Source organism: Bos javanicus, chromosome 7, assembly GCF_032452875.1.
Source record: "Bos javanicus breed banteng chromosome 7, ARS-OSU_banteng_1.0, whole genome shotgun sequence".
NCBI lineage: Eukaryota > Metazoa > Chordata > Mammalia > Artiodactyla > Bovidae > Bos > Bos javanicus.
The window spans coordinates 53,866,310-53,888,187 of record NC_083874.1 but is presented as its reverse complement, the minus strand read 5'-3'; the positions used below and the strand labels follow the sequence as shown (position 1 = coordinate 53,888,187).

Here is a 21,878-nt window from a genome sequence, read left to right as displayed (position 1 = left end):
CAAAAGCAATCTGAAGCAGCTATATTACTATAAAAATAAACACTAAGGCCCCCCCCAAAACAGTTCTATATTTAGAGATTTCACTACATAAAGCATTCTACTCACCAGAAAAATAATTCTGAATATATGGCCCCAAACAACATAAAGCAAAAATCCCAAGGAATATTTGTGGTAACTTGGGATGGATGAAAGTCTTCTAAATATAAATACTGAATAGGTTTCTCACCTAATTTTTACAATGAGGAAAACCAGCATGGGAAAAAAGTTATTAAGAAGAAATCATTACTTTAAAAATCAGCAATAACTAGATTACCTGTAATATAATAATGTGTAAAAATTAACCCACTCTGAACACAGGTCTAACACTCTTGAGTAAGTGGCCTTCATTTGCACTAACACTGATATCCTAAAGGTGTCAAGTTTGCTTTATGGAATCAATATTTTCATATGTTGTTTTTGGTCTAATCCTAATCAAAATCCAGTAAGAGTGATATACTACATTAACCAAATGAAGGATAAAAATCTAAGTGCAGAAAACGCATTGACAAAATTCAACATCCATTTATGATAGAAAATACCAATAAACCAGGTATAGTACCTGACCATAATAAAGGCCATATATGACAAGCCCACAGCTAACATCATTACTCAATAGTGAAAAGCTGAAAGCTCTTCCTCTGAAATAAGGAATGAGGCAAAGATGCCCACTGTAGCCACTTCTAGTTAACCAAGTTCTAGCCAGACCAATTAAGTAAGAGAAAGAAAAGGCATCCAAATCAAAAAGGAAGAAGTAAAAATTCCAATTGGGGTCGGCACATCCTGAGTGTTCTAATTATTACTGCCTGTTTAACTGGAAGTAAAACCATTAGGAAAAAAACATTTTTAAGTTTTTAAGTAAAACTCTGTTTGCAAATGATCTGATTTTATATAGAGAAACCCTAAAGATGACATCAAAAAATACTGTTCGAGCTAGTAAATTCAATAAAGTTTCAGGATACAAATTCAATTTACAAAAATCTGTTGCGTCTCAATGCATTCCAAACAAACTAGCAGTAAGGGAAATTAAGGAAACAATTCCATTTACAACTGCATCAAAAAGAATTTAAAAACCTAGGAATAAATTTAACCACAGAGGCAAAAGACTTGCACAATGAAAACTGTAAGACACTGATGAACAAAACTGAAGAAAACAAAAAATAAATGGACAGTCCATGCTTATGGATTAGAAGAATTAATAGTGTCAAAGTGTCCTTACTATTCAAAGTAATCAACAGATAGAGTGCAATCTCTATAAAATTCCTATGGCATGTGTCACAGAAATAGAACAAATATTCCTAAAATTTGTATGGAAGCACAGAAAATCCAGAATAGCCAAAGCAAACTTGAGAAACAACAAAGCTGAACTTACACCTTGGTTTCAAACTATATTACAAAGCTGTAGTCATCCAAACAGTACTGTACTGGCACAGGCCCATTCACATAGATTATTGGAACACAACTGAGAGCCAAGAAGTAAACCCACAATATATGTATTATCAATGAATTAATGACAAAGGAACTAACAATATACAATGGGAAAAGGGCAGTCTTTTCAATAAAGATGTTGGGAAAACTGGATCCAAGAGAATGAAACTGGATTACCATCTCACACCATACACAGAAGTTAACTCAAAATGGATCATATGGACTTGAATATATGTTCTGAAATCATAAAAGTCCCAGAAGAAAATATAGGCAGTAAGCTCCTTGATGTCAGTCTTGAGGTTGATTTTTTGGCTCAGACATCAAAAGCAAAGGCAACAAAAGTAAACAAATGAGACTATATCAAACTAGACAGCTACACAGCAAAGGGAACCATCAACAAAATGAAGGGGTAATCTGCCAAATGACAGGAAGTATTTGCAAATCATGTATCTGATAAGAGGTTAATATCTACAAATAAAAGAATTCATACAAGTCAACAGCAAAAGAACTAATATCCGGATTTTTTGAATGGGCTTAGAACCTGAACAGGTATCTCACAAAGACATACAAATAATCAATATGTATATAAGAAGGTGCTTTACATTATTAGTCATCTGGGAAATGCTTGCAAATCAACAGTACACTGAAATACCACCTTAACATCAATCAGGATGACTATTAATAAAAACATCCGAAGACAAAAAGTATTGGCAAAGGTGTGGAGAAAAAGAAGACCTCTCTGCACTCTTTAGGGGATTTAAATTGGTGCAGCCACTACAGAAAACAGTATGGAGGTTCTTTAGCAAATTAAAAATAGAATTACTATATGACCCAGCAATTTCACTTCGGGGTATTTAACCGTAGAATACAAAGAAATAAACTGGAAAAGATACGTGCACCCTCACGTTCACTGCAGAATAATTTATAATAGCCAAGATATGAAAACAACCTAAATGTCCACTGATGGATGATTCAATGAGATATTATTCAACCATAAGAAAAAAATGAAACTTCACCACTTGCAACAACATGGATGGACCTTGAGGGCATTGTGCTAAGTGAAATCAGTCAAAGAAGACAAATACCACATACATCTTACTTGTACATGTAATCTAAAAACAAAAGCCCATGGATACAGAGTACAAATTAACAAATACCAGAGGTCTGTGTGTTTGGGGGTGGGGGTGTTGGGGGATGAGAGAAATGAGTGAAGGGTTTAGAGAGTACAAACTTCCAGTCATGGAGATGTAATGGTGTCTGTAGTTAATAATATGATATTGTATATCTGAAAACTGCTAACAGTAAATTTTAAAACTTTCATCACAAGAAATAAAGTTTTGAAACAATTTATAGTGATGGATGTTACCTAGACTTGCTGTGGTGATCATTCTGCAGTATATACAAATACTGAATCATCATGTGTACACTTGAAACTAATACAGTGTTACACACTAATTACATCTAAATTTAAAAAATAAATTTTTAAAAATATATTTAACTCACTGAGGAAGAAAGGAGTAGGAAACAAGGGCTCAGGGAGGTTATACTGAAGTCCACCTGGCAAGTAAGAATTAAAAAGACTTATCCTAAACACACTGCTTTTCCTCTGTTCTAGCATTTTCTAAGATGTCAGTAGAAATGAAGTTTACGTTTGGAAAAGGATTTGTTCCCCCTCCTTGGAGAGTGGGCTTCCCTGGTAGCTCACACAGTAAAGAATCTGCCTGCAATGTGGGAGACCCAGGTTCAACCCCTGGGTGGGGAAGATCCCCTGAAGAAGGGAATAGCAACCCACTCCAATACTCTTGCCTGGAGAATTCCATAGACAGGGGAACCTGACAGGCCCCAGTCCATGGGATCCCTGGAGAGTGCATAATTACAGCTCTAAGAAGTCCTGAAATCCAAAAATCTGCCTAACTTGGTATTGAAACATCTAGTTTTGCTAAATTCTGATCATCAAATCCTTTTCCCCCTAATCATTATTAACACAGAACCAGAGTTCCTTGGAGCACACTTTAAGAAATGTAGTATCCACAAGTCATAATCTCTGCAAGACCAAGTGAAACTATGATTAATCTTAATCCTCTGTTCACAGTCCTTCTTCCTAGTATTGTTTCCTGAAGAGTACTCTTATACTAATTTTATGATCCATGAGGTATTTTCTGTATTTCTATACATAAGGAAAGGCAGATATTTGCTCCCCAGTAAAGCATACATATAAACCACATAAAAAAATCAAGTTTGTTTTTAGATTAGAATCATATCAACTCAGTATGTTTACACATTAATAAAATGTACTGCATGCTGATTTTAAGGTCCTAATTGGTTATATCACAGATATTCCAAGATGTAATTGGTGGAATAAACACTACTGTTGAAGCCATCTATGTCTTTACTAGAATTAAACTCAAGGGCAGAATGACAGTGTATTATTTGTTTGGTCTTCAAACTAGCTTTGTGAACTAAGGAGGAAGGTGTTTACTAGATCCATTTACAGATGAGAAACAACATGATAAACCCAAAGTTACATCCTCCAATTTTCTATTATCCCATATTCTCATGTGGCTATAGTTTCATAATCCTTCAAAATGCTTATATTTTAAGAGTGCATTAAATACAGTGTAAAACATGAAATGATCTATTACTGATAAATGTCCTATTTGTATGTATGAAAAGTTATCACAAGAAAATTCTTTATTACAATTAATCTTTCAGTTCCCAAGGAAGGCTTGAAGAGTCAAGAACTATTTGATGAAATTAGAATGACCTATATCAAAGAGCTAGGAAAAGCCATTGTCAAGAGGGAAGGAAACTCCAGTCAGAACTGGCAGCGGTTTTATCAACTGACAAAACTCTTGGACTCCATGCATGATGTAAGTGTCAAACAAAAAATCCAAGTATCAAAAGAATTTCCTGAGACATAAAGTATGTCCTGATTAGTGTATATAATTATATAGCAATAGTTTTGGGGTCCCCCCACTCATTGATTTTGGTCATGGTTTAATTTTAGACTGTGAAGTTCAGTTTGGCACACAGTTCTCCTACAGTCAATTATGAAATACCATTTCATCTAGTCATATGCATCTAACATCAAAATACTAGTACATAATGTAATGGTACTTTTTTTTAAAAGGTATAATTCCCTGTTTCTGTATGAATTTATCCAGTAAGTTTGAATGTGTCCTTCATATACTGTGGTATCACAATTCATCATGAAGCACTTAATTCCATGTAATTCTATATACAATTTAAGAAATTCAAAATGTCTTTGGTAACCAAGTGCTCATTTTATTTAAGTAAACTTCTTTCTTACCTGGGCAATTCCAGCAGATTGGTATATTCCAGGTCAGAAATTTTAAAAAAACTGTGTGTGGGGGGAGGGGCAAAACAAGCATGAGATGTCTCTACTGCTAAGTTCTTAAGACTGATCATCACTGTATCTTCTCTTGCAGGTGGTTGAAAATCTTCTTAACTATTGCTTCCAAACATTTTTGGATAAGACTATGAGTATTGAATTCCCAGAGATGTTAGCTGAAATCATCACCAATCAGATACCAAAATATTCAAGTGGAAATATCAAAAAACTTCTGTTTCATCAAAAGTGACTGCCTTAATAAGAAAGGTTGCCTTAAAGAAGGTTGAATTTATAGCTTTTATTGTACAAACTATCAATCTGTCCTGTAGCAGTTTTACTTTTTTGTTTTTGTCTGGATTTTGTTTTTGTTTTGAATATGCACTACATGTGGTTTAAAGAGGGCCAAGACTTGGCAACAGAAGCAGTTGAGCTGTCACTTTTCAGTGATGGGCAACGTAGAAAGTGAGAGTTGGTGGATCCCCGAAATTAGAGCCAATAACGTGGGTGTATAAGCTCCACTTTCAGAGAAGGATGGCACCTAAACCACCAGTGCCCGAAGTCTGTGTGATAAACTTTCTGCTCATACTTTTCACAGTTGGCTGGACAAAATTTTTTAGACTTTTTGTTGGTATATTTCCCCTGTTTAGCTAGGATAGCATTTTTTTGATTTATGCATGGAAACCTGAAACAAAGTTTACAAGTGTATATCAGAAAAGGGAAGTTGTGCCTTTTATAGCTATTACTGTCTGGTTTTAACAATTTCCTTTATATTCAGTGAACTACGCTTGCTCATTTTTTCTTACATAATTTTTGTATTCAAGTTATTGTACAGCTGTTTAAGATGGGCAGCTAGTTCATAGCTTTCCTAATTGAACTCTAAACATTAATCTTCTGTGTGAAAATGGGTCGGTGCTTCTAACCTGATGGCAGTTAGCTATCAGAAGACCACAAAAATTGACTCAAATCTCCAGTTTTCTTGTCAAAAAAGCTCACATTTTGTATATATTTGCTTCAGTGGAGAATTATATAGATTGTGCAAATTAACCGTCCTAACCGGTGTAGAGCACCTAGTCCAGTAACCTGCTGGGTAAACCGTGGATTGCGAAAGACTAATTTAAAAAAAAAAAAAAACTATCAAGAGGCCCTGTTTGTACCTAACGCCCTACCTATCTCTGCAATGGTTAGATGGGAAGAAAGGTGGTAAACTGTCTTTCAGGACCTTCTGCTGTCGTTTGTAAAACTTCCTAAAAGTTATAATTCCAGATAACCAGCTGAAACACAATTGAGTGTTTTTAACCAGTCCAAGTAATTCCTCCCACTAAACTTTACCCCCTCCCAAAAATCTCTAATATGGCAAAAGTGGCTAGACACCCATTTTCACATTCCCATTTGTCACCAATTGGTCTTTCTTTCCTGGGGATACAGGAAAGCTCAGCTACTGATTTTTCTGATTTAGAACTGTATGTCAGACTTCCATGTTCATAAAACTATACATCCCTCACAGCCTTATGTGTGCCATAGAGTTTAATGAAAGTCATGTGAATTTCTCCTTCTCACTGTTGAGAATTATCATTTTAAACAAGATAGAAGCTGTAGTAGCCCTTTCTGTGTGCACCTTACCAACTTTCTGTAAACTCAAAACTTACATTTACTAAGCCACAAGAAATCCGATTTCTATTCAAGGTGGCCAAATTATTTGTGTAATAGAAAATGGAAAATCTAATATTAAAAATATGAAACTTCTAATATATTTTTATATTTAGTTATAGTTTCAGATATATATCATATTGGTATTCACTAATCTGGGAAGGGAAGGGCTACTGCAGCTTTACATGCAATTTATTAAAATGATTGTAAAATAGCTTGTATAGTGTAAAATAAGAATGATTTTTAGATGAGATTGTTTTATCATGACATGTTATATATTTTTTGTAGGGGTCAAAGAAATGTTGATGGATAACCTATATGATTTATAACGTGTGCAAGCATTCATACAGGCAGCAATGGTCTCAGAAACCAAACAGGTTTGCTCTAGAGGAAGAGAGAATTGGAGACTGGCCCTGTGCACCATGAAGGTTATTGAGGCTCTCTCCCATTCAGATTGGAGAGGAAGTAATCCTCTGCCTCCCAGAATGTCCACCCTCTTCATTCCAACAGTGCGTCTGTCTGCACAGGTTTAGTTTACTAAATCTCCCCTTGCGCTAAAGTGTGTTAACAGGACAGAAAGGTGGTGCTTACACACTTACAGGCACCATCACATACAGCCTCCCCAACAGTTTAACAGTTTGGCAATAATATGCATAGAGGTACCAGCAATATGTAAATAGTGCAGAATCTCATAGGCTGCCAATAATACACTAATTCCTTTCTATACTATAAGAGTTCATTTCCTAATAAAATGAGGACATGTTTATGTTTTCTTTGAATGCTTTTTGAATGTTGTTATTTTTCAGTATTTGGAGGTTATTTAATAAAAATGTAATCATTTGCTTTTTGAATGCTCTCTAAAAAGGGAATACTCCTTTTGTAATTCTTTAAATTGATCTCAAAGTATTTTAAAATGATTTGTAACCCAGCTGGATGTGAAATTTTTGGTGCCTAAGAAATACTGCTTGAATATTATCAGTGATAGTGTTAAGTTTCAAAAAGAGCTTCTGAAAGATAAATTATTAATCATTTATAGAGTATTATCTGGTTAAAATCAGAAGGCATACCACACATTAATCTTAATTTTAGCCCCAACAACCTTGGCTCCCAAAAAATCGAGCTCAATGAATAAAGACAAGTGCACTTTGTTGTTAAAAGGAAATGGACTGACATTCATGAAACTATAGGAAGCTGTACATTAAATGGAAAAAGAAGCTGTGACCTTTTAGAAAATGTAGGAAAGAAGAACTTTACCTTAATTGTGTGTGAGTGTAATTATGGACTTAAGTGAAGAAAGCTATGGTGCTATCTGAAAGGAGCTTCATTTTCTATATATTTGGTATGTTGCCATCCCAAACTATAAAAGTGTATAGTAACTTTAGTGACAGGTGACATGCATAGATGAGTCACAACAAATCCTGAAAAGTATTTTTAATTACTGGTGGAAAAAGGGACCCTCTCTGTGTTTTTAGGTCTTGCTATAGGATACAAGACAAGTGTTTTGGGGATATATATTTATACCCAATTGTCTAAAACTATGTGAGGGGAACCTAAAAGTGCACCTGCCTTCTCCTGGGGGAAAAAAAAAATAACACAGCAAAAGGAAAACATATGATTAGTGTCTATGAAGAACTTTGTATTTAGCATAGGATGAGCTCTGGATACATATATAAAGGAAAGCCAGGCTCACTTCAGAATTGAGGAATGGGAGAATGAGCAACTCCAATTTTACATATCTACCAATACAACCAGTTATCATTAAGTCTTATCATTTTAGTTCTCTGTTAAATATCCTAAAACTACATCACCATGGAATGGACATCATTATTATACTTTGATCTGTCAAAAGTTAAGAACTGTGACAGACAGCCCTCAGTAAGATTTTGATCTTGCTAGATCACTGAAAGGACTGCAGCTGTATATGAATGTGTTTTTCTGTGCCTGGTTTGAGAATTAGAAGAGAAACTAAGAGTGGAAGGAGGACATGTTAACCACTTGGAATGGAAGTTTATCGTTTTCCAGACTATGGTCAGTCAGCCTGGTCCACCAAGGATTAGTGACCCGGTTTTTGGGAAAGGATTAGCTTCTCTCTAGCAAATGCCTGAAAGAAGGATTTTATTTTCTGACGAAAGGCTGTATGAAAATACCCTCCTCAAATAACTTGCTTAACTACATATAGATTCAAGTGTGTCAATATTCTATTTTGTATATTAAACAAATGCTATATAATGGGGACAAATCTATATTATACTGTGTATGGCATTATTAAGAAGCTTTTTCATTATTTTTTATCACAGTAATTTTAAAATGTGTAAAAATTAAAACCAGTGACTCCTGTTTAAAAAATAAAAGTTGTAGTTTTTTATTCATGCTGAATAATAATATGTAGTTTAAAAAAAAAGTGTCTTTTTACCTACGCAGTGAAATGTCAGACTGTAAAATCTTGTGTGGAAATGTTTAACTTTTATTTTTCATTTAAATTTGCTGTTCTGGTATTACCAAACCACACATTTGTACTGAATTGGCAGTAAATGTTAGTTAGCCATTTACAGCAATGCCAAATATGGAGAAACATCATAATAAAAAAAAAATCTGCTTTTTCATTATATGACTCCAACATGCTTTTGTAGAACTCATGCAGTTTCACTTTTCCTGCTGCTTTTCTTCCCTCTTCTATCGAAGTTAGAGTTATCACTTCAGGGAGCTTACACTGCTAAAGAGGACATTTAAATGTCAATGTGGCAGGTTTACATGCTAATACGGCATAAATTCAAAATGAGCTTAACCCTGGCACCAAAGACCCAAGAACTGTCCCATCTGTGCCTCAAACGGTCATGTGCCAACTACTGCAAAGGGTACTAAGGGAAGGAAGAACTCATTCAAGCCTTTTCCAAACCTAACAGTCTTTACCATGAAAATGCTATTTTATGTAAACAAACTGATTAGCTCATCAAGATTCTTACCTTACTTAAATTAACATCAATTCTTTCTCCAAAAAAGGACGTAAACATGCGGTGAACACAGCAATACTGCATATTATAGACAGTAAAGGCAAGAGGGGTCAAATGGTAAAGCAGTTATTCTGTACAACTTACGGTATTTCCAAAAGCATAATGTGTCCAATCATATCCGTAAACTGGATGAGCCGACAAACTTCCCTATAAATACTCTTCTCTCTACATGTGACCTCCACCCCTAAGGAAAAGGCATTACAATGTCAAAACCAAGTCTATCTTACCTGTCATATGTGTACCAAGTATTTGCTGTGTACCCACTCTATGATAAATATTGAAGTTCAAATATGAACAAGAAAATTACTATTCCTACCTTCAGTCATTTGCAAAAGTATGTAAGAAGCCTCCCTTCCCAGTGTCTTACTAGTATGTATACATATTATTGCTTTACTCTTCATTTCAAGTATTAGCCTTACATTTGTAGAATACTTTCACATATAGCAGTTCATCCTCACCTACCCAATAAACAAATGAAATAAAAACAAATGCTAAGGAACATAACTCCATTTCATAAAAAGGGAACAAGCTCAGAGTTTAAAGACCTGATTCATAGCTGCTAACCCATTTTATTGAAATCTGAATGAAAAATCTTTGTAATGAGGCTGTTTACCACGTCAGAGAATATGGCTCTAGTCTACAAATTCCAAGGGAACTGGGGTTGCTTTTCTGTTTTTAAATTTGTATTTTATATTAACTGAGCACTTACTTTACGCCAGGGATCATGTTTCAATATATTACCTCATTTAAACTTAGAAACTCTATAAAGTGCTACTATAGACCTCTTATAAGCTCACTGTATTTATATGAGACAACTGTGGCTTAAACAACTTACCTAGGTTACTAAGCTTGCAAGTGGTTAAGCAGGATTTTTTAGGTCTGTCTTTTGTTTGTTTGTTTTTAAATACTGGACATCTGGCTCCAGAGTCCATGCTCTTAAACCTTACTGAGAAATTATTAATATGAAGCTCCTAACTAGATTAAATGAGCCAGTGTTGAGCATCCTATGTCAAGCCTTTGACCTAATCTCATTTAACCTAATCATTTTAATTTAACCATATCAATTTTGACTTACACATTTAACAATGATAATTCCTTCTCAAAAACATGTGTTCTACCATGTGTCCAATACCCTTTGTTTTGTCAAATATACTGTACAAGGAACCTGTCTCACTTAACACCCACAGGAAAATTAACACATTTCTTCAAGCTATGTAGAGAATATAGGCTACACTCAAACAGGAAGAGAGTAATTTATAAATGAAAACTGATGTAAGTCAAAATTTATGATTAGTTTGGCAAGTAAAATAAGAGCCTGAATTTTGAGTGTATTTTTTCTTAGAACTTCAGCTAATTTCTATTAACTGGCAGTACCTGGCTCTTAACAGCATTAGTAACTTTATAGCATTTGCTTTAGTGCAAAGAATCCAGTCTTCTTATGTCAGGCTTCTGTTGCCCAGTTAAAATGAAACCATACTTTGGTAGGGAAACATTTTTTACTTTATTTGGTCACAGACATACTAACTTTATTTGGTCACAGACAAGCTAACATCAGAACAAAACAGTTCATACAGAACACATCAGACACCCAAAAATCTTTCCTCACTCTATCCAACCTACTTGAATAAAAGACAGTTTATATTATTCATCTTTTATACCCTCTCCATAAATCAACAGAATAATATGCATACACAGTATAAATAAGCCATAGCTTTTGTTACTATTAATGTGGCATTGTCTTAGAGTATGTCTTACCACATACTGTCTTTGAGTATACATGGAGTTATGCTGGAAATAAAAATCTAAATCATCCAAAACCATTAGGATTGTTTGCTAGCATTGCAAAGAATAGAGATAAAAATAATTCTTTCCAAGTGGGCGTAACAGGAGATATAGTGTGCATAAAAACCAAACAAGGGTTCACAGAACATCAAATTATGTCATAAATACCTGTTGATCAGTTGCCCGACCCACTGTGTGGCAGGCATGCTAGAGGAGCCAATTCAAACACCAACCACTAAGCCAATACTAAAAACTTCAACGTAATGTTCCTGCCTTCAAGGAATCAAAGATGAGACGTGGTCCAACAATTACACTGCTATGAATCTATTCAAAAGGAATAAAACCTGGGCATACAATGACTTGCATGCAGATACTCACAGCACCATTTTTCATAATAGACAAAAACCAAAATGTCCAACAACATAAATACATAACAAATAAGACATTAACAAATGAATCAACACATAAAATGTGGCATAGCTATATTTCAGTTCTTATGTATAGCCATACAATAGAAAATAATTATAAGCAAAGCAGAGTAGAATACTACACAACAATAAAAGAGACAGCGGTGCATGCTATAATATGGATGAACCTCAAGCAAAAGAATTCACACAAAGAGACCACATCTTACTTGATTTCGTGTATATGAGATGTCCGGAAAAGGCAAAGCTATAGTCAAAAGGCAGGTCAATGGTTTCCTATGACTGGGGCGGCATCAGGGCTCAAGTGAAAATAGTATGAGGGAACTTTATGAGAAGATGGAAATGTTTTAAAATTGGATTATAATGATGGCTACACAACTCAGCAATTTTAATAAAAATCATTAACATTTACACTTAAAGTAAGTTTTATGGTATGTAGCATACACACACACACACACACACACACACGATATCTAAGAGTGGATGTAAGCAAATGTGTAACTTTCGTTCACTGTATCAGCACCTGGTACAAAGTACTTTGAATACAAAAGGCAGGTGCAGCTGATTTTCAGGAAAGCCTATAAGAAGGTGTCTTCCTTGTCATGATACTATACACAGACAACCCTAAAGATACTACTAGAAAATTACTAGAGCTAATCAGTGAAATTATTATAATTAGCAAAGTCACACAATACAAAATCAATACACAGAAATCATCTGTATTCCTATAAACTAACAATGAAAAATCAAAAGTTAAGGAATCAATCCCAGTCACCATTGCAACAAAAAATAATAAAATATCTAGGAGTAAATCTACCTAAGATGACAAAAGAGCTGTATACAGAAAACTAAGACACTGATGAAAGAATTCAAAGTTGACAAACAGATGGACAGATATTGCATGTTCTTGGTTGGAAGAATCAATATTATGAAAATAACTACATGACCAAATGCAATCTACAGATTCAGTGTGATCCCTATCAAATTACCAATGGCATTTTTCAACAAAACTAGAACAAAAAATTTCACAATTCACATAGAGTAACAAAAGACCCTGAATACTCAAAGCAATCTTGAGAAAGAAGAATGGAGCTGGAGGAATCAACTTTCCTGACTTCAGGCTATACTACAAAGCTACAGTCATCAAGACAGTATGGTACTAGCACAAAAACAAAAATATAGACCAATGGAACAAGATAGAAAGCCCAGAGATAAATCCACGTACCTATGGTACCTTATTTTTGACAAAGGAGGCAAGAATATGCAATGGGGCAAAGACAGCCTCTTCAATAAGTAGTACTGGGAAAACTGGACAGTCATCTGTAAAAGAATGGAATTAGAATACTTCCTAATAACCACACACAAAGAAAAACTCAAAATAGATTAAAAACCGAAATGTAAGACCAGAAGCTATAAAATTCTTAGAGGAAAACATAAGCAGAATACACTCTGACATAAATAACAGCAAGATCCTCTATGATCCACTTCCTAGAGTAATGGAAATAAAAATAAACAAGTGGGACTTAATTAAACTTAAAAGCTTTTGCACAGCAAAGGAAACTATAAACAAGGTGAAAAGATAACCCTCAGAATGGGAGAAAATTAAAGCAAATGAAACAATGACAAAGGATTAATTTCCAAAATATTACCAGCAACTCATCCAAATCAATACCAGAAAAACAAGCCAATCAAAAAGTGGGAAAACCATCACAGCACTGTTTATAATAGCCAGGACATGGAAGCAACCTAGATGTCCATCAGCAGACAAATGGATAAGAAAGCTGTGGTACATATACACAATGGAGTATTACTCAGCCATTAAAAAGAATACATTTGAATCAGTTCTAATGAGGGGGATGAAACTGGAGCCTATTATACAGAGTGAAGTAAGCCAGAAAGAAAAACACCAATACACTATATTAACGTGTATATATGGAATTTAGAAAGATGGTAACAATAACCCTGTATGTGAGACAGCAAAAGAGACACTGATGTATAGAACAGTCTTTTGGACTCTGTGGGAGAGGGAGAGGGTGGGATGATTTGGGAGAATGGCATTGAAACATGTATAATATCATATAAGAAATGAATCGCCAGTCCAGGTTCAATGCAAGATACAGGATGCTTGGGGCTGGTGCACTGGGATGACCCAGAGAGATGGTAGGGGGTTGGGAGAGGGGCTCAGGATGGGGAACACGTGTACACCCATGGCGGATTCATGTTGGTGTATGGCAAAACCAATACAATATTGTAATTAGCCTCCAATTAAATTTTAAAAATTTATATTAAAAAAAAAAGTGGGAAAAAGACCTAAATGGACATTTTTCCAAAGAAGACATATGGATGGCTGATAAACACATGAAAAGATGCTCAACATCACTCATATTAGAGAAATGCAAATCAAAACTATGAGATATCACCTCACACAAACTGTTAGCCAGACTCATCAAGAAAAAAAGGGAGAAGACTCAATAAAATTAGAAGTGAAAATGCAGAAATTACAAAAGGCAACACAGAAATTCAAATGGTCATAATAGATTACTATGAACAACTATATGCCAATATAATGGAAAACTTGGAAGAAGTGGACAAATTCTTAGAAAACTGTAACCTTTCAAAACTGAACCAAGAAGAAAATTTGAACAGATCAATTGACAAGCATAGAAATAGAAACTATAATCAAAAATTTTACAATAAACAAAAGCCCAGGATCAGAATTCTACCAAATTGAATTCTACCAAAAATGTGAGAATAGCCAACACCTATCCTACTCAAACTCCTCCAGAAAATTGCAGAGGAACAAAAACTCCCAAACTCATTCTACAAAAGCCACTATCACCCTGATACCAAAACCAGACAAAGATATCACAAAAAAAGAAAATTACAGGCCAATATTACTGATCAACATAGATGCAAAAATCCTCAACAAAATTCAAGGAAACAGAATTCAACAACATATTAAAAAGATCATACATCATGATCAAGTGGGCTATATTCCAGCAATGAAAGGATTCTTCAATATTCATAAATCAATCAATGTGATACACCATATTAACAAAATGAAAGATAAAAACCATATGATTATTTCTAAAGATGCAGAGAAAGCCTTTACCAAAATTCAACACCCATTTATGATAAAAACTCTCCAGAAAGTAGACACAGAAGGAACATACCTCAACATAATAAAAGCCATATACAACAAACCCACAGCAAACATTATTCTCAGTGGCAAAAAACTGAAAGCATTTCCTGTGAAACCAGGAATAAGACAAGGGTGCCCACTCTCACCACTACTATTCCAAAGTTTTGGAAGTTCTAGCCACAGCAACGGAGAGGGCAATGGCAACCCACTCCATTTTCTTGCTGGGAAAATCCCATGGATGGAGGAGCCTGGTAGGCTGCAGTCCATGGGGTCACTAACAGTCGGTCACGACTTAGCAACTTCACTTTCACTTTTCACTTTCATGCATTGGAGAAGGAAATGGCAACCCACTCCAGTGTTCTTGCCTGGAGAATCCCAGGGATGGGGGAGCCTGGTGAGCTGCCGTCTATGGGGTCGCACAGAGTTGGACACAACTGAAGTGACTTAGCAGCTGCAGCAGCCACAGCAATCAGAGAAGAAAAAGAAATAAAAGGAATACAGATTGGAAAAGAAGTAGTAAAACTCTGTCTGCAGATGACATGATCCTCTCTATATATAAAAAACCCTAAAGATGCCACCAGAAAATTACTAGAGCTAATCAGTGAATACTGGAGCTAATCAGTAAAGTCACAGGATATAAAATTAATGCGCATATGTACATGGCATTACTATACACTAACAATGAAAAATCAGAAAGAGAAATTAAGGAAACAATCCCATTCACCATTGCAATGAAAAAAAGAAAATACTTAGGAATAAATTTACCTAAAGAAACAAAAGATCTGTATACAGAAAACTATAAAACACTGATGAAAGAAATTAAAGGTGACACAAATAGATGGAGAAATATACTGTTCTTGGATTGGAAGAATCAATAGAGTGAAAATGAGTATACCATCCAAAGAAATCTACAGATTCAATGGAATCCCTATCAAGCTACCAAAGGTATTTTTCACAGACCTTGAACTAATAATTTCACAATTTGTATGGAAACACAAAAGACCCTGAAAAGCCAAAGAAATCTTGAGAAAGAAGAATGGAATTGGAAGAATAAGCCTTATTCACTTCAGACTACACTACAAAGCCATAGTCATCAAGATAGTATGGTACTGGCACAAAGACAGAAATATAGATCAATGGAACAAAATAGAAAGTCCAGAGATAAATCCATGCACCTATGGACACTTTACGTTTGACAAAGGAGGCAAAAATATATAATGGAGAAAAGACGGTCTTTTCAATAAGTGATGCTGGGAAAGCTTGTAAACCACGTGTAAAAGAATGAAAACTAGAACACTTTCTAACACCATAAACAAAAATAAACTCAAAATGGATTAAAGACCTAAATGTGAGGCCAGAAGCTATAAAACTCTTAGAGGAAAACATAGGCAGAACACTCTCTGACATAAATCACAGCAAGATCTTCTATGACCCACCTCCCAGAGTAAAGTAAATAAAAACAAAAATAAATGGGACCTAATTAAAAATAAAGGCTTTTGAACAATGAAGGAAACTATAAACAAGGTGAAAAGACAGCCCTTGGAATGGGAAAAAATAGCAAATCAAACAACTAACAATTAATTTCCAAAATATACAAGCAGTTCATGCACCAGAAAAACAAACAATCCCAATCAAAAGATGGGAAAAAGATCTAAACAGATATTTCTCCAAAGAAGACATACAGATAGCTAATAAACACATAAAAAGATGCTCAATGTCACTCATTATTAGAGAAACGCAAATAAAAACCACAATGAGGTACCATCTCACACTGGTAAGAATAGCCATCATAAAAAAATCTAGAAACAATAAATTCTGGAGAGGATGTGGAGAAATAGGAATCCTTTTACACTGTTGGTGAAAATGCAAACTGGTACAGCTGCTATGGAGAACAGAGTGGAGATTTCTTAAAAAACTGGGAATAGAACTACAATATGAGCCAGCAATCTCACTGCTGGGTATATACCCTGAGGAAAACAGAACTGGAAGAGATACATGTACCACTATGTTCACTGTAGCACTATTTACAATAGCCAGGACATGGAAGCAACCTAGATGTCCATCAGCAGATGAATGGAAAAGGAAGGTGTGGTACATATACACAACGGAATATTACTCAGCTATAGAAAGGAACACATCTGAGTCAGTTCTAATGAGGTAGACAAAACTGGAGCCTAAAATACAGAGTGAAGTAAGTCAGAAAGAGACAAATATTGTATATTAATGCATATATATGGAATTTAGAAAGATGGTATTGATCCTACATGCAGGGCAGCAAAGGAAATACATATGTAAATAACAGACTTTTGGACTCTGTGGGAGAAGGTGAGGGATTTGAGGGAATAGCACTGAAACATGTACATTCAGTTCAGTTCAGTTCAGTCACTCAGTCGTGTCCGACTCTTTGCGACCCCATGAATCGCAGCACGCCAGGCCTCCCTATCCATCACCAACTCCTGGAGTTCACTCAGACTCATGTCCATCGAGTCAGGGATGCCATCCAGCCATCTCATCCTCTGTCGTCCCCTTCTCCTTCTGCCCCCAATCCCTCCCAGCATCAGACAGAGTCTTTTCCAATGAGTCAACTCTTCGCATGAGGTGGCCAAAGTACTGGAGTTTCAGCTTTAGCATCATTCCTTCCAAAGAAATCCCAGGGCTGATCTCCTTCAGAATGGACTGGTTGGATCTCCTTGCAGTCCAAGGGACTCTCTAGAGTCTTCTCCAACACCACAGTTCAAAAGCATCAATCCTTCGGCGCTCAGCCTTCTTCACAGTCCAACTCTCACATCCATACATGACCACAGGAAAAACCATAGCCTTGACTAGACGAACCTCTGTTGGCAAAGTAATGTCTCTGCTTTTGAATATGCTATCTAGGTTGGTCATAACTTTCCTTCCAAGGAGTAAGCGTCTTTTAATTTCATGGCTGCAGTCACCATCTGTAGTGATTTTGGAACCCAGAAAAATAAAGGCTGACACTGTTTCCAATGTTTCCCCATCTATTTCCCATGAAGTGGTGGGACAGGACTAGAAGGAATCAATAGTGGAATAACTGAGGCAGAAGAACGGATAAATGACCTGGAGGACAGAATGATGGAAATCACTGCTGCAGAACAGAATATAGAAAAAAGAATGAAAAGAAATGAAAACAGCCTAAGAGGCCTCTGGGACAACATTAAATACACCAGCATTATAGGAGTCCAAGAAGAAGAGAGAAAGGACCTGAGAAAATATTTGAAGAGACAATAGCTATAACTTCCCTTACACAGGAAAGGAAATAGTCAACCACGTCCAGGAAGCACAGAGTCTCAGGCAGGATAGACCTAAGGAGGAACACACTGAGACACACAGCAATCCAACTGACAAAAATTAAATATAGAGATAAAATATTTAAAAAGAACAAGGGAATAACATACAAGGGAATTCCCATCAGGCTATCAGCTGATTTCTCAACAGAAACTCTCCAAGCCAGAAGGGAATGGCATGATGCATTTAGAATGATGAAAAGGAAGAACCTACAATCAACAATACTCTACCCAGCCAGACTCTCCTTCAGATTTAATGGAGAAATCAAAAGCTTTCCAGACAAGCAAAAGTTAAGAGAATTCAGCACCACCAAACCAGCTTTACAACAAACGCTAAAGGAACTTCTCTAAGCAGGAAACAAAGAGAAGGAAAAGACCTACCTACAGAAAATGAACCCTAAACAATTAATAGAACAGTAATAGGATCATACATATCAATAATCATGTTAAATGTAACTGGATTAAATGCACCAACCAAAAGACATATACTACCTGAGCAGATGAAAACATGTGCATGCACACACTTCCACTTACCACACCACCCTGCTTGACCCCACAATTTGCATGTAATTATTTTATATTGTTAGGTTTACCTTGGTCCCATTACAACTTGCAACTGTAAGTATCTTTTATTTTTTATCTGGCTATTGATTGTGAAAACTGACAAACATCTTTCACTATTGTGATTATGTAACTAGTACTCACTTAATACCAATATATGATGTTTGGTCAATAGAAAAATAATATAATTCTATTATCACCAAAACTACCATTTAATAGAAAAACTTGTAATCACTTTTTAAAATCCAGATACATATGAGAATTATCTTGTAATTTTTTGAAAAATACAAATGCCAACGTATTGCTTTTTCTTGTCAGAGCTCCAGATATGTTTCTAATGAATAGCCATGTTTAAAACCATGGTTCAGTTTAAAGCCAACTGAACTATATGAGGATCTTTTATATTTTTCTACTTTGTTTCATTTTTTCTGTTTCATATTCAGTGCTCCCATTTCATGTAGTTTATGTTTTCCAATTTCTCCATCTTTTTTTTTCAATGTTCTTTCTCAAGCCTTTATCCAACATAATACAAAAGCTCTTGCATACTAATATAAATACTCTGTATAATATATATATATATTTTAGAAAAACTATGAATTTTTGCCTTAAAAATTTATGACACTTTGTTTCCACTTATTTGACTTAGTATGAACAGAATGCTAGATTTGTAATCTAAAAAAACACATATGATACAAGCAACAAAGGTTTACTGTATAGCACAGGGAACTATAGTCAATACCTTGTAATATATTATATAACATATAATGGAAAAGAATTTCAAAAATAATATATGCAGAGTACATCCTGAGAAACGCTGGACTGGAAGAAACACAAGCTGGAATCAAGATTGCCGGGAGAAATATCAATAACTTCAGATATGCAGATGACACCACCCTTATGGCAGAAAGTGAAGAGGAACTCAAAAGCCTCTTGATGAAAGTGAAAGTGGAGAGTGAAAAAGTTGGCTTAAAGCTCAACATTCAGAAAATGAAGATCATGGCATCCGGTCCCATCACTTCATGGGAAACAGATGGGGAAACAGTGTCAGACTTTATTTTTCTGGGCTCCAAAATCACTGCAGATGGTGACTGCAGCCATGAAATTAAAAGACGCTTACTCCTTGGAAGGAAAGTTATGACCAACCTAGACAGCATATTCAAAAGCAGAGACATTACTTTGCCAACAAAGGTTCGTCTAGTCAAGACTATGGTTTTTCCTGTGGTCATGTATGGATGTGAGAGTTGGACTGTGAAGAAGGCTGAGCGCCAAAGGATTGATGCTTTTGAACTGTGGTGTTGGAGAAGACTCTTGAGAGTCCCTTGGACTGGAAGGAGATCCAACCAGTCTATTCTGAAGGAGATCAGCCCTGGGATTTCTTTGGAAGGAATGATGCTAAAGCTGAAACTCCAGTACTTTGGCCACCTCATGCGAAGAGTTGACTCATTGGAAAAGACTCTGATGCTGGGAGGGATTGGGGGCAGAAGGAGAAGGGGACGACAGAGGATGAGATGGCTGGATGGCATCCCTGACTCGATGGATGTGAATCTGAGTGAACTCCGGGAGTTGGTGATGGACAGGGAGGCCTGGCGTGCTGCGATTCATGGGGTCGCAAAGAGTCGGACACGACTGAGCGACTGATCTGATCTGATAACAGAATCAGACTTCCCTGGTAGCTCAGCTGATAAAGAATCCATCTGTAATGCAAGAGACCCCGGTTCAATTCCTGGGGTGGGAAGATCTGCTGGAGGAGGGAAAGGCTACCTACTCCAGTATTCTTGGGCTTCCTGGTGGTTCAGACGGTAAAATCACACAAAAAAAGAATTCTAATTTTTGAAATTTAATAATGTTTATCTTTTTGCCAGTTTTTCTAAATGTCCTATGTATATCTAATAACAATGTATGAGATACAAAATTTGAAATATATTTACATAGAATATGAGATTAATATAAATTAATATAAAATAGAAATCTACTATAGTTAATTTACCAACATTACTCAAGAAGCTCCTATTCTTTTTTTTTCTGCTCTTTATAAAATATTCTCAGAGAAATGCTAATCTGCCTCATTATTATATATTTTTTCTTTTCCCTTGTATTTCTTTTGCTTTTTGCTTCATGTATCTTTGTTTCTTTGTTGTTGTCTAACCATTTATGATGTCTATCTTCTTTGTGAATTGTACCTTTTATCATTAGAAATATTCATCTTTGCTTCATTTAAATATAATAAGTAAAAAGAATACTGGAGCAGGTTGCCATTCCTTCTCCAGGGGATCGTCCCAATCCAAAGACTGAACCCGTATCTTTTATGTCTCCTGCATTGGCAGGTGGGTTCTTTTCCACTAGCACCATCTCAGAAACCCTTAGTGGGTCCCAAGATTCTTTTAAAGGTAACAAAAATGCTCTAAAATAAAACTATCTTCATGATTGTACAACTGTGAGTATACAAAAGGTGCCTGAATTGTATATTTTAAATGGGTACATTTTTTGCTATCCAAATTATAGCTCAAAAAGGTGCTTTAAAAAACAGGAAAGAAACAAATAACCTTATTAGTCTTATTGTTGCTGTTGTTCAGTTGCTAAGTCATGTTCGACTCTTTTGCAACCTCATGGACAGTAGCCCGCCAGGCTCTTCTGTCAATGGGATTTCCAAGGCAAGAATACTGGAGTGTTGCCACTTCCTTCTCCAAGGGGTCTTCCTGACCCAGGGATCAAACCCATGTCTCCTGCATTGGCAGGTTGATTCTTACCTGGGAGCCCCTTACCTGTTGAGCCACCTGGGAAGCCCCAAATTAGCCCTCTATCTATTAGTTAAGTTGAATTTGTAGTTAAAAACCTTTTCATAAAGAAAACTTCAGGCCCCAGATGGTTTCACTGGTGATTTCACCCAAACACTTCAGAGAGAAATAATACCAATTCTACAGAAACTCTTCCAAACACAAAACTGCACCAGAGGGAATATTACTCAATCCATGCTAAGAGACCAGCATTATGCTGGTCTAGACACCAAAATTAAGACAAAAACTACAAGAAAAGAAAACTATAGACTAATATCCCTAATGAACATAATGGAAAAACTCTACACATAACTTTGGCAAACAGTATTTAACAATTTATACAAGGATGACACATGACCAAAGGGTTACCTCGAGAACAAGGGTTGAATCCACATTTCAAAAATCAATCAATGCA

The 21,878-nt window shown here is 35.8% G+C and overlaps 1 protein-coding gene and 1 long non-coding RNA gene across 9 annotated transcripts in view; one reads left to right on the top strand and one right to left on the bottom strand.

Moving 5' to 3' along the window:
• Positions 1–9,074, top strand: part of NR3C1 (nuclear receptor subfamily 3 group C member 1) — a 120,108-nt gene extending 111,034 nt beyond the window's left edge. For 7 of the 8 annotated variants that reach the window (XM_061423844.1, XM_061423843.1, XM_061423848.1 and 4 more), the window contains exons 8-9: positions 4,177–4,334; positions 4,914–9,074. In XM_061423844.1, coding sequence (XP_061279828.1) covers positions 4,177–4,334; positions 4,914–5,066 — 311 coding nt within the window. In that variant the 3' untranslated portion in view covers positions 5,067–9,074. The remainder of the gene's footprint in view (positions 1–4,176; positions 4,335–4,913) is intronic. The other variant, XM_061423845.1, reaches the window with a different exon arrangement.
• The window catches only part of LOC133251417 (uncharacterized), a 78,785-nt gene that overhangs the window by 37,225 nt on the left and 19,682 nt on the right, over positions 1–21,878 (bottom strand). Inside the window, exon 2 of the long non-coding RNA XR_009737612.1 lies at positions 9,559–9,658. This is a non-coding gene — a long non-coding RNA (uncharacterized LOC133251417). The remainder of the gene's footprint in view (positions 1–9,558; positions 9,659–21,878) is intronic.